The sequence below is a fragment of the Amphiura filiformis genome, chromosome 12, assembly GCF_039555335.1.
Source record: "Amphiura filiformis chromosome 12, Afil_fr2py, whole genome shotgun sequence".
Lineage (NCBI taxonomy): Eukaryota > Metazoa > Echinodermata > Ophiuroidea > Amphilepidida > Amphiuridae > Amphiura > Amphiura filiformis.
The window spans coordinates 39,765,875-39,776,429 of record NC_092639.1 but is presented as its reverse complement, the minus strand read 5'-3'; the positions used below and the strand labels follow the sequence as shown (position 1 = coordinate 39,776,429).

Here is a 10,555-nt window from a genome sequence, read left to right as displayed (position 1 = left end):
TGCTGATATTGGTGTTGATGAAGTAGCTAACTACTGCTGATATTGGTGTTGATGAAGTAGCTAACTACTGCTGATATTGGTGTTGATGAAGTAGCTAACTACTGCTGATATTGGTGCAGATGAAGTAGCTATATACTGCTGATCTTGCCTTTGTATTGATGAAGTAGCTATCTACAAATGATATTGGTATTGAAGAAGTAGCTATCTATTGGTATTAACGAGGTAGCTACCAACTGCTGATATTGGTATTGATTAAGTAGCTGATTAGCTATTTTCTGCTGATATTGGTATTGATTAAGTAGCTGATTAGCTCTTTTCTGCTGATATTGGTATTGACGAAGTAGCTACCCAGCAAACACAAAAACGTTTTTAAAACGTTTTAAATAAGTTATATTTTGGGTTTTGGTTTAGGTAAAAACGTTTTAATAATAACATTAAAATGTCGGGTTTATAAAGGTCATGAAATCGTTTTAAAACGTTTTGTATGAAAACACACTACAACAATATTTTAAAAATGTTTTCGAAATGTCATTGTAAACTATTTTTGCAAACATTTTTTGTGTCACCACATAAATAACATTATGTTAAAATATTTGCACCCAGCAAACACAGAAATGTTCTTAAAATGTTTTTTACAAAACGTTTTAATAACATTTAAATGTCGGGTTATATAAAGGTCGTGAACACATTTTAAAAATGTTATTGTAAATATTCTGGGCATACATTTTTTGCAAAATATTTTTTCAACCCCAAAATAACATTCTGTTTAGAATGATTTGTACCAAGTTTTCAAAAATGTTTTTGGAATGTTATTAAAACATTTTTATACCCTTTATATAACCCGACATTTAAATGTTTTCTGTAAAACATTTGTGTTTGCTGTGCAGTAAATTACCAACAAATGTTTTTTAATGTTATGAAAACGTTTTATACCATTAATGTACCCTTTATATAACCCGACATTTAAACGTTTTCTGACCTTTTATAACCTTTTGCGAATGATGTCGAAAACGTTTTGTGTTTGCTGGGTATGTACTGCTGATATTAGTATTGACGAAGTAGCTATGTACTGCTAATAATTGCTATATATAATATATACTGCGGATATTGGAGTTGGTGGAATCAATTATCTACTGCTGATGGTTATTATGTTGACAAAATTATACCACTAATATGCGATATTTAATATACCTTATAAGAATAAAGCATACCCAGTAAACACTAAAACGTTTTAAAAACGTTTGAAACCAGTTATATTTTGGGTTTTGGTTTAAGTAAAACGTTTTGATAACATTAAAATGTCGGGTTGTATAAAGGTCATGAAAACGTTTCAAAACGTTTTGTATGAAAACACACTACAATAATATTATTTAAATGTTTTCAAAATGTTATTGTAAACTATTTTTTGCAAACATTTGTTGCCAAATATTTTGTCAACACTTAAGGGATCTAAAATGAGCGTTTATTGCGTTTCGACAGTATTTTTTGTGGGACATGAGATCAGACCTATCGAATTGCATTCTGAATACGAAGCATGTCTTTCTGATATCAAATAATTTTCATTTTTTGAAAATCACAATATAATACAAATTTTATGACAAATTATAAAAATTTGATATTTTTCAAATTTTTGATATATAACAGTCCTCGAAGTAAATTATATAAATCTAATGACATATTCTTAAAGTGTATGTAGCAGGAGGAAAAAGCCGACGGTCAATTGAAAATTTTGACCTTTCATATTGAAGATATGGATTTTTTTCCAAAAGACCTAATTTTTTTGGTGTTTTGGGGAAAAAAATCCATATCTTCAATACGAAAGGTCAAAATTTTCAATTGATCGTCGGCTTTTATTCCACCTACATACACTTTAAGTATAAATCATCAGATTTATAAAGTTTACTTCAAGTACTGTTAAATATCAAAATATCAATTTTAATGATTTGTCATAAAATGTATATTAAATTGCGAATTTCACAAAATCAAAATTATTTGATATCAGAATGACATTCTTCATATTCAGAATGCAATTCGATATGTCTGATGTGCTCTAATGTCCCACAATAAATACTGTCCAAACGTTCATACCCCAGCCCTTAAATAACATTATGTTAAAATATTTGCAGTAGGTTATCAAAAATGTTTTTTAATGTTAGTGGAAACGTTTTATACCCTTTATATACCCTTTATATAACCCGGCATTTATACGTTTTCAACTTTTTAATATAACCTTTTGCGAATGATGTCGAAAACGTTTTGTGTTTGCTGGGTAGTTACCTCCTGAAGTTCAGTTAGGTAAGGCGGCTTTTCTTGGTTTATATGTTGCTCTGTTTTGCTTGCTTTGTTTCTTTGCCTCTAAACACTTCTAAATATTGACACAATAAATTATAACAGAGGATCGTTCACCTGCAAAAAAAAGGCCTTTTGAGTGCAGAAAACATTCTTGTAGTTTTATTCCACAAATTATATCGTTTGCACATAGTACAGCCGGGTTAATCGGTGCCACCACGGTTGACAAAATTCCTCTGATAATTGTCAACTTCCCCTTGAATTATTAATAATCTTGACATTTTCATTCCAGTCTACTCCAAAGTGCTCATTTCCACTATAATACCAATAATAATGACTCCTGATCAAGTGTATAGCTACAATGGTTGCTGTGACAACGTGGTTTGTTCATATACACCGCTACCATAGCAACTGGTGGTTGGTATTAGCTCACTGGTATATTTAACAAAATACCATTATTTATGTGGTATTGATGATTGGTAGCAGTTTCCTACCTGTAGGAAAAGGGAAATAGTCATCATCATAATATTGAATTGGATATTTCTGACATTTCATGTTAAGATGAAGATGATGATGACTTGTCAACATTGTGTTTCTTCTCATCATTTTCTTGCTTTTGAAAAAGGAGGATAATTACTGCCATATTTCAGTCAAGGGTTCGTGCAGCCATTCGCAAATACAAAGGCGATATATCGGATTAACTGAGAAACATGGAGTCGGGAGGGGAACCCGAACCCGAGTTGGACTTGTCTTTAAACGGGGTTGGTTTGCATCTGTATCATCATAATACAACATCTCCGAGGCAGCTTCGTCTTCGCGTGGACATCGATCCTTCTTTCGGATACAAACGATTACGACTTACAGGCGACGAATTGCTGAAACCTCCGCCAACAATCTGGAAACTTAAAGAATTAGAATTTCTGGATATGAGTCCTGGATTAGACTGTGAATCTTGTTTCACGTTTCATTTGGAGCGTTTGTCGCCTGATGTATCAAATTTAGTCAATCTTCGAATCTTGTGTTTAGATACTAACAAACTAACTTCATTACCATCAGAAGTTGGTCGTCTGGTTAACTTGGAGCGATTAATTGTGAGCAATAATCTAATCACGGATTTACCACAGAGTTTGGGAAGTTTAGACAAACTGTGCAGCTTACATTTGGCAAACAATGATCTCGAGGAAATTCCAAAAGTTGTGTACTTACTCACCAATCTTCAATTTCTTGATATTTCTGATAACAAGCTCACCTGCGTCGCCCCTGAAATCGGGCAGCTGATCAACCTGGAATCATTACTTCTGATGTGTAACTTGCTACAGTCGATTCCAGATACCATCGGAGATTGTCATCGATTGAAGACTCTTTGGTTAGCGATGAATAGACTAACTGAATTGCCGCGAAGCATAGGAAAGCTGTTTGACTTAGATTGGGGAACGACATCACCAACCGCTAACCTCGAAGGTAATCCGCTCAAGGATCCACCTCTGGAGATTTGTAAGAAAGGTCCTCTTGTGATTGAGGAATACTTCAGGAACAAAGAAATGATGATCATGATTATGTCAAGAAATGATACACCAAGGAGCATCGCGCAAGGGTCTGCTGTGGTACTTGAAGAAACCATGCCTCTAAGATCCAGCTCTAAAGACTCAAATAAACATGATAAACCCAGAAGTGGAAAGCAAGGTAGTTTCTTACCAGAAGCGACTTCAAACAAAGTAAGACCACCTAGCACGACTTCTAATGATGGCAAAGAATCTGCAGCAAGAGGTGCTTCCAGAAGATCGGTTAAGAAAAACGCCTGGATGACTTCACCTGATCATGGAGGAGAACGAGTCAGTCAATCTCACGAGCATCTTCGCGAGAAAGAATCTCCCCATGAGTCTCTTCCTGCTTCGCGGGCAGATTTAAACAGCAGGACAACGAACGTGATCAAGGATTCTCCATCGCCATCATACAACGCTATATTCTCCCCTGTTGCTCCTTCGGCTTCACAATCTCAGCCACAATCAGCGAGCAGACGAAGATCCCCGCAGAGTGTTGCTACAAAGAAGCCCCGGCAAGAAAGTGGGAAACGGTTGGATTCGAGTAACTCCTTGCCAGTTTTGAAACCGGTTGAAGTGAATGGTAGTGGTGACCGCGTGACACCGCCTGAAGGTTTCGTGATCAAAGGTCTGTTAGATGAACGAAGTCCGTCAAGATACAGCGACTATGTGAGGGCAAGAGCGTGGGATAGATGGGAACAGGTCACCAGATCTCTACCGCCATCAGATGCAGAAGGTTGGTATAATACATATAAATCCATTGTTTCATTTACCAACATTATTGTTTATTAAAACCATGATACATCAGTAAATGAGATGTTATTAGTGAAGGTACTAGTAACCTGTAAAAAATATTTTACTCAACACTGAGTAAAAAGGTCACAGCTCAACAGTTGAGTAGAAAATTACTCAACATTTAGCTCATATAGGTCACAACTCAACAAATGAGTAAAAAATAACTCAACTGTTGAGTAAATTTTTACTCAACAGTTGAGTTGTGACCTATAATGAGCTCAATGTTGAGTAATTTTTACTCAACTGTTGAGCTGACCTTTTGACGCAGTGTTGAGTAAAATATTTTTACAGTATAGGACGATAATTATGATGATTAAGTGCGTGTATATTATACATTAACATTTTGGCAATATAAAAAATGCCTTTGTCGTGTATTTTCATACAAAATATTTTAAAACGTTTTCATGACCTTTATAATAACCCGGCATTTTAATGTTATTTCTTCATATTATACAATGACTTTGTCCGCAACTGAAAAATACCTTTCTGTTTGATAACATTCGTTAGTTTTGACTTTTGTCAACATGGTCAAAAGATAGATATTTAAAATGGTAAAACTGTGGATATGATTTCAACAAAACTTGTTTGTTGCATTGGTTTCGGTTTTATTTCCGTTGATATCATACACTGTAAAAATATTGTACTCAACACTGAGTAAAAAGGTCACAGCTCAACAGTTAAGTAAAAACATTGAGCTAATAATAGGTCACAACTCAACTGTTGAGTAAAAAATTACTCAACATTGAGTAATTTTTTACTCATTTGTTAAGTTCTGAGCTCAATGTTGAGTATTTTTTTACTCAACTGTTGAGCTGTGACCTTTTTACTCCGTGTTGAGTAAAACATTTTTACAGTGTAGTTATATCTGTAATCTATGGTCTGGAAAGCAACAATAGCCAAATCATAGTAATGATACATGTATAAGATAGCAAAAATAAAGCCAACATATTTGTTGTACAATTATTTTTCCTTGACTGAAATTTACAATCTTTCTGTTTTATAACATTCGTCACTTTTGACTTTGGTCAAAGATTGATATTAAAAATTTAAAAGCTATGGATTATGATATCACTGGAACTTGTTACAATTTTGTTGCTATAGTAATGGTTTTTCATTATGGAGATAACAAAGTATGCGCTATCTAAGGTATAGATAGCAACATAACAACAAGCCGCGTATAGAAGTGCTATCTACCGAAGATAGCAATCGTCTATAACGCCAAATTGTACAATTTTGTTGGTAACTGAAATGTAGAACTTTTCTGTTTTATAATACGACTTTTTCAATGGTATTTTAAATTGTTTAGCTATGCATGCGGCGTACTGATTCTGAAATGACTAGAACTTTTTAAAATTTTGTTGACTCCAATGCATTTGTTTTTATTTACTTTTCACGCATTCAGACAGCGGAAGCAGGTACGTAGAATAACGCTTATGACGTCACAAAGCAAAATGGGTAGTTTGTCAGTGAAAGCGATTTTGAAATGTAAAAAAAAAAAAGTATTTTAAGGGCATTTCGTGATCAACAGCATCATCTCCCACTTTTCTAAAAAAAAAAAAAAAAGGAAAGATGAATCGATATGGAAGAAATGGTTGATGCAAGGAAAGAAACAAATGGATGAATGAATACAATTTAATGAAGGAACGAATAAATGAATGAACGAACGAATGAATGAGTGATGAATGAATGAAGGAAGTAATGAAAAAAGCACGGTAATGACTATAGCCATAATAGTACAATCGGCAAGAATTGAATCAACATGCCCAAATTTTGAGGGAAAAAATAATAGGGATATGCGATATGCATGCATATTTGCTATATAAGAGAAACCACCACCAGTTAAAATTATTTACTTTGTAATGTATGTAATAATGAATGATCGCGATGTTTTGTTTTGTAGGCCTAATTATTTTAAACCCTAATTTCCATGCACTTGGCAGCTATAGATAAACTCTAATAATTGCTCTCTTCATGCTGTTGCTACAGGAACGGTCTATGGCGTGCATGCATTAGCTTTATTATTAGAATTTATATAAATGTACAAGGAATTCCTTAATGGATCGGTAACCTAGCTGCGTGCTCGATTTAATTTTTAATGTACGCTACAAAAGAAGCGAACTATTTCTTATAAAAGCTATTCTGCATTTCATCAATATAACAAATCGATGATTCATTAACGTGATTAAATGCAATATAGGCCCTATAACTCCATATACCATATCAGGTTTGTATTATTTCAATCGCATGTGCGACTTACATCTCTATCTCCGTTATACTCAATGATTAACTTGGTCGTTGGCTTACTGTTTAAAAACAAAAGTAACGAGGTATCCGATTGGTCAAAATTCAATTTGGTTATTTTGTATGAAATAATATTAGTAAGAACTGTCAGAAAGGTTTCAAAGGTTTCTGGGCGAATATTAAGGCGAAATAATGAGACAATCCACACACTTATCTTGGCTCCTGAACTGTGGAGCACTATGGGGCATGTTTTAGACATTTAATATTAAAAATTCTTTTGTTGTCCTATAAACACAACAAATTTGCCCGATTCCAATTCAGTGCAAGTTGGGACATAAACACAACAAATTATTATGCCAACAAATCAGGGTTGAAAAAATTTACCAAATTAATATTACAATATCATGATATAACAGTTAATGAGCATAATTGCTATAGCAAGTTAATTAGATTTACCATTTTCAACTTGCGATATCGTCAACGTAGTGCGCACCATGACTGTGCTCAATGGGCTTTTCTTTTCTTTCTTTTTTTTAATAATTTGCAATTTGAGAAAATACAAAAAAAAATTGTTCCTGAAATTTAGGTCGGCATTCATTTGTACAGGAATTTTTTTTCCCAATTTGTTCAAAATCTGGGTCGGTCGGGCCCGTAGAACAGTGTTTTCTTTTTTCGTCGCCTAATGTAAAATTCTTAACTATTGGACCTGGCCCCAGGTTTGAGGTTATTCCTGGAAATATCCTGACTCCTTTGTTTAAACATTTTATAGCAATACGTACAATTTACAAACTATAATGACATATGCTTATTTTTCATTTAATCTTGTTTATTTAACAGGACACCAAGCAGCTCTGAAGATTTATTTACATCAGCAAACAGCTACTACATCAAATCGATGATAAATTCTTCAACCCCTCGTTACGACTTCAGTTTCAACAACACCAGAGATATACAAGTTCTTAGGCTACACGAAAGTCCAAGAGCAGATAAAGAGAAAGAAAATTCCTTTTCGCTATTTGCCGCCAAGATTCCAAAAGCACCATCAAAACCGAAATCAGGGGCTAAATCTGCGCCGTCTGTCAAATCTAAAAGCGCGCGGAATTTGAATGGTAAAATAAATGGTATGCAAAACGGAAATGACGTCACAGATGCCATTGGAGGTCAAGATGCAATAGAGCTGGACTTTGACGCTGACGATGATTTAAACGTAGATGAAGCGATCACTTTTACTGCAGACGACACGGAAAGTCGACATGAATCGAGATTGAGTCGACAAAGTAGGGCGGATGATGATGAACCAAGTAGGAGTGGGAGTCACAAATCTAGAGGTAGTGCGGACGAACGGAATTCAACCAATATACAGAATGATACAAAGAAAATTGAGCTGCCCTTGATCATGGTAAACAGCAAACAAAATAGTCCCAACCCACAGATACCAACACCAAAACCAGAAGACGTCAACACTCAAACAAAGCCAACACGTGGATCAAAATCGGCACCGGCGACCCCATATTCGAGACGTCGTGGGTATGTCGTCGAAAAACGCCGAATGATGGCAAGGAAGAAACCAATTAAGCGGAAAATTAGTGGGAAGTTATACAGAGCGAAGAAATCTGCCGGTCAAGCGACAGGTGCGACGCTAGGGTTGACTGTTGACGAAAGACCCGATACTGTACTGACATTCTGCATTCACGACGACGATGTAAGTGATGACCACAATGACGAAATTGACGACACGACTGAAGATCACCACGGTCACGACGATGAGAACCCAAAAGGCAACGACACACATCCAATCAACCCAGAGTCACAAATGAAAAATAAGTTGGTTAGAGTCACTCGATCAAGACAGAGCCCAGATGAAAATAACACGAAAAGTGCCCCCGGGAGACTCCCTACAATACCTCTGGTTGAAAGTAGCAAAATTGTTTCAAAGCCGAAAAGAGGCACTTTGTATCCATCAAAGAGAACGAAAAGTGTTCCTGATAATCTCCCTGATGTTGAAATTGCACCAAAGGTTAGTCCTCGGAAACCCTCTAAAAGCACTGCCCGGAAACCAGGATCTAGTCTCTCAAAAAGTGGCCCCAAAAGTGGCCCCGGTAGCCCCACCAAAATGGTCCTGGTAGCCCCACCAAAAGTGTATCCATAAGTGTTCCTGTACGCTCTGTTAAGAAATTCCCCAAGACTGGCCCCAGTAACCCCTATGAAAGTCTGATGGAACACGGGACCAATAGTCCCTCCAAAAATGTCACAAAGAGTGGACCAAATAGTCCTACCAAAAAGGCGCCAAGTGTAAAAAATCCAACCACCAAAAGTCTCACGAATACTGGTAGTGACAAAAACAGTTCCACTAAGAGTGTCCTTAAAAATGGTCCAGGCAGCCCGACTAAAACTCCTAAAACAATTGAGTCTAACAACAAAGGCACTCCCCGTGATCAACGTACGAAATCTGAGAATGTAAAGAAAGAACCTCTTTCTCCCTCAAAAAATGTAAAAAATAATAAGCCCAACAAAAATGATGAGAATAAAAAATTATCAAAACGAGAACCACTGAAGAACACGATAAATAAACCCAGAGGTAAACCCGTTTCAATGGAAGACAATGATCCGGGATCTCCTAAGAAAGGTAAGAGAAAACCTACAAAACCCATCGGGAAGACTCCGGTTCGAAGCCATCGCAGAATTCGGCACGACTCGGAAACAAGTACTCAAAGTGAAGGAAGTATAAGCGGGAAAGTGGATAAGAAACGAAGCAGAAGTTCGCGAAAACGGAAGCCGAAAACCCCAGTTCAAATAACTCGTTTGGAAGAATTTGAAGCGGCTAGGGATTTACTTGGTCCCGTGCTGTGTCGAGATTGTGAGCTCAAACATCTCATACAAGCCTATAAAGATTCTATAAAACCATTGGACGTCTAAATTTGTATAATTTGTCCCACATTCTATTCCAAAATTATGATGCGACATCAAATTATATAAAAAGAAAAACCCTAGAAGCATTAAGGGATCCAAAATGAGCGTTTATTGCGTTTCGACAGTATTTTTTGTGGGACATGAGAGCACCTCAGACCTATCGAATTGCATTCTGAATACGAGGCATGTCTTTCTGATATCAAATAATTTTCATTTTTTTTAAATCACAATATAATACAAATTTGATGACAAATTATAAAAATGTGATATTTTTCAAATTTTGATATATAACAGTCCTCGAAGTAAATTATATAAATCTAATGATATATTCTTAAAGTGTATGTAGCAGGAGGAAAAGCCGACGGTCAATTGAAAATTTTGACCTTTCATATTGAAGATATGGATTTTTTCCCAAAAAGACCTAATTTTTTTGGTGTTTTGGGAAAAAAATCCATATCTTCAATACGAAAGGTCAAAATTTTCAATTGATCGTCGGCTTTTTATTCAACCTACATACACTTTAAGTATAAATCATCCGATTTATAAAGTTTACTTCAAGTACTGTTAAATATCAAAAATATCAATTTTTAATGATTTGCCATAAAATGTGTATTAAATTGCGAATTTCAAAAAATCAAAATTATTTGATATCAGAATGACATTCTTCATATTCAGAATGCAATTCGATATGTCTGATGTGCTCTAATGTCCCAAAATAAATACTGTCCAAACGTTCATACCCCAGCCCTTAAGTCTGCAGCATTTTGAGCACTGAAGAA

At 35.5% G+C, this 10,555-nt stretch overlaps 1 protein-coding gene across 1 annotated transcript; it reads left to right on the top strand.

The window, feature by feature from the left end:
- Nucleotides 1–2,758: 2,758 nt before the first annotated feature.
- Nucleotides 2,759–9,861, top strand: LOC140166181 (uncharacterized). Its single transcript, XM_072189581.1, has 3 exons — nt 2,759–4,566; nt 6,028–6,040; nt 7,704–9,861. Exons 1-3 carry the CDS (start codon nt 3,000–3,002, stop codon nt 9,013–9,015), a joined length of 2,892 nt encoding a protein of 963 aa, XP_072045682.1. The 5' UTR covers nt 2,759–2,999; the 3' UTR covers nt 9,016–9,861.
- Nucleotides 9,862–10,555: the final 694 nt, after the last annotated feature.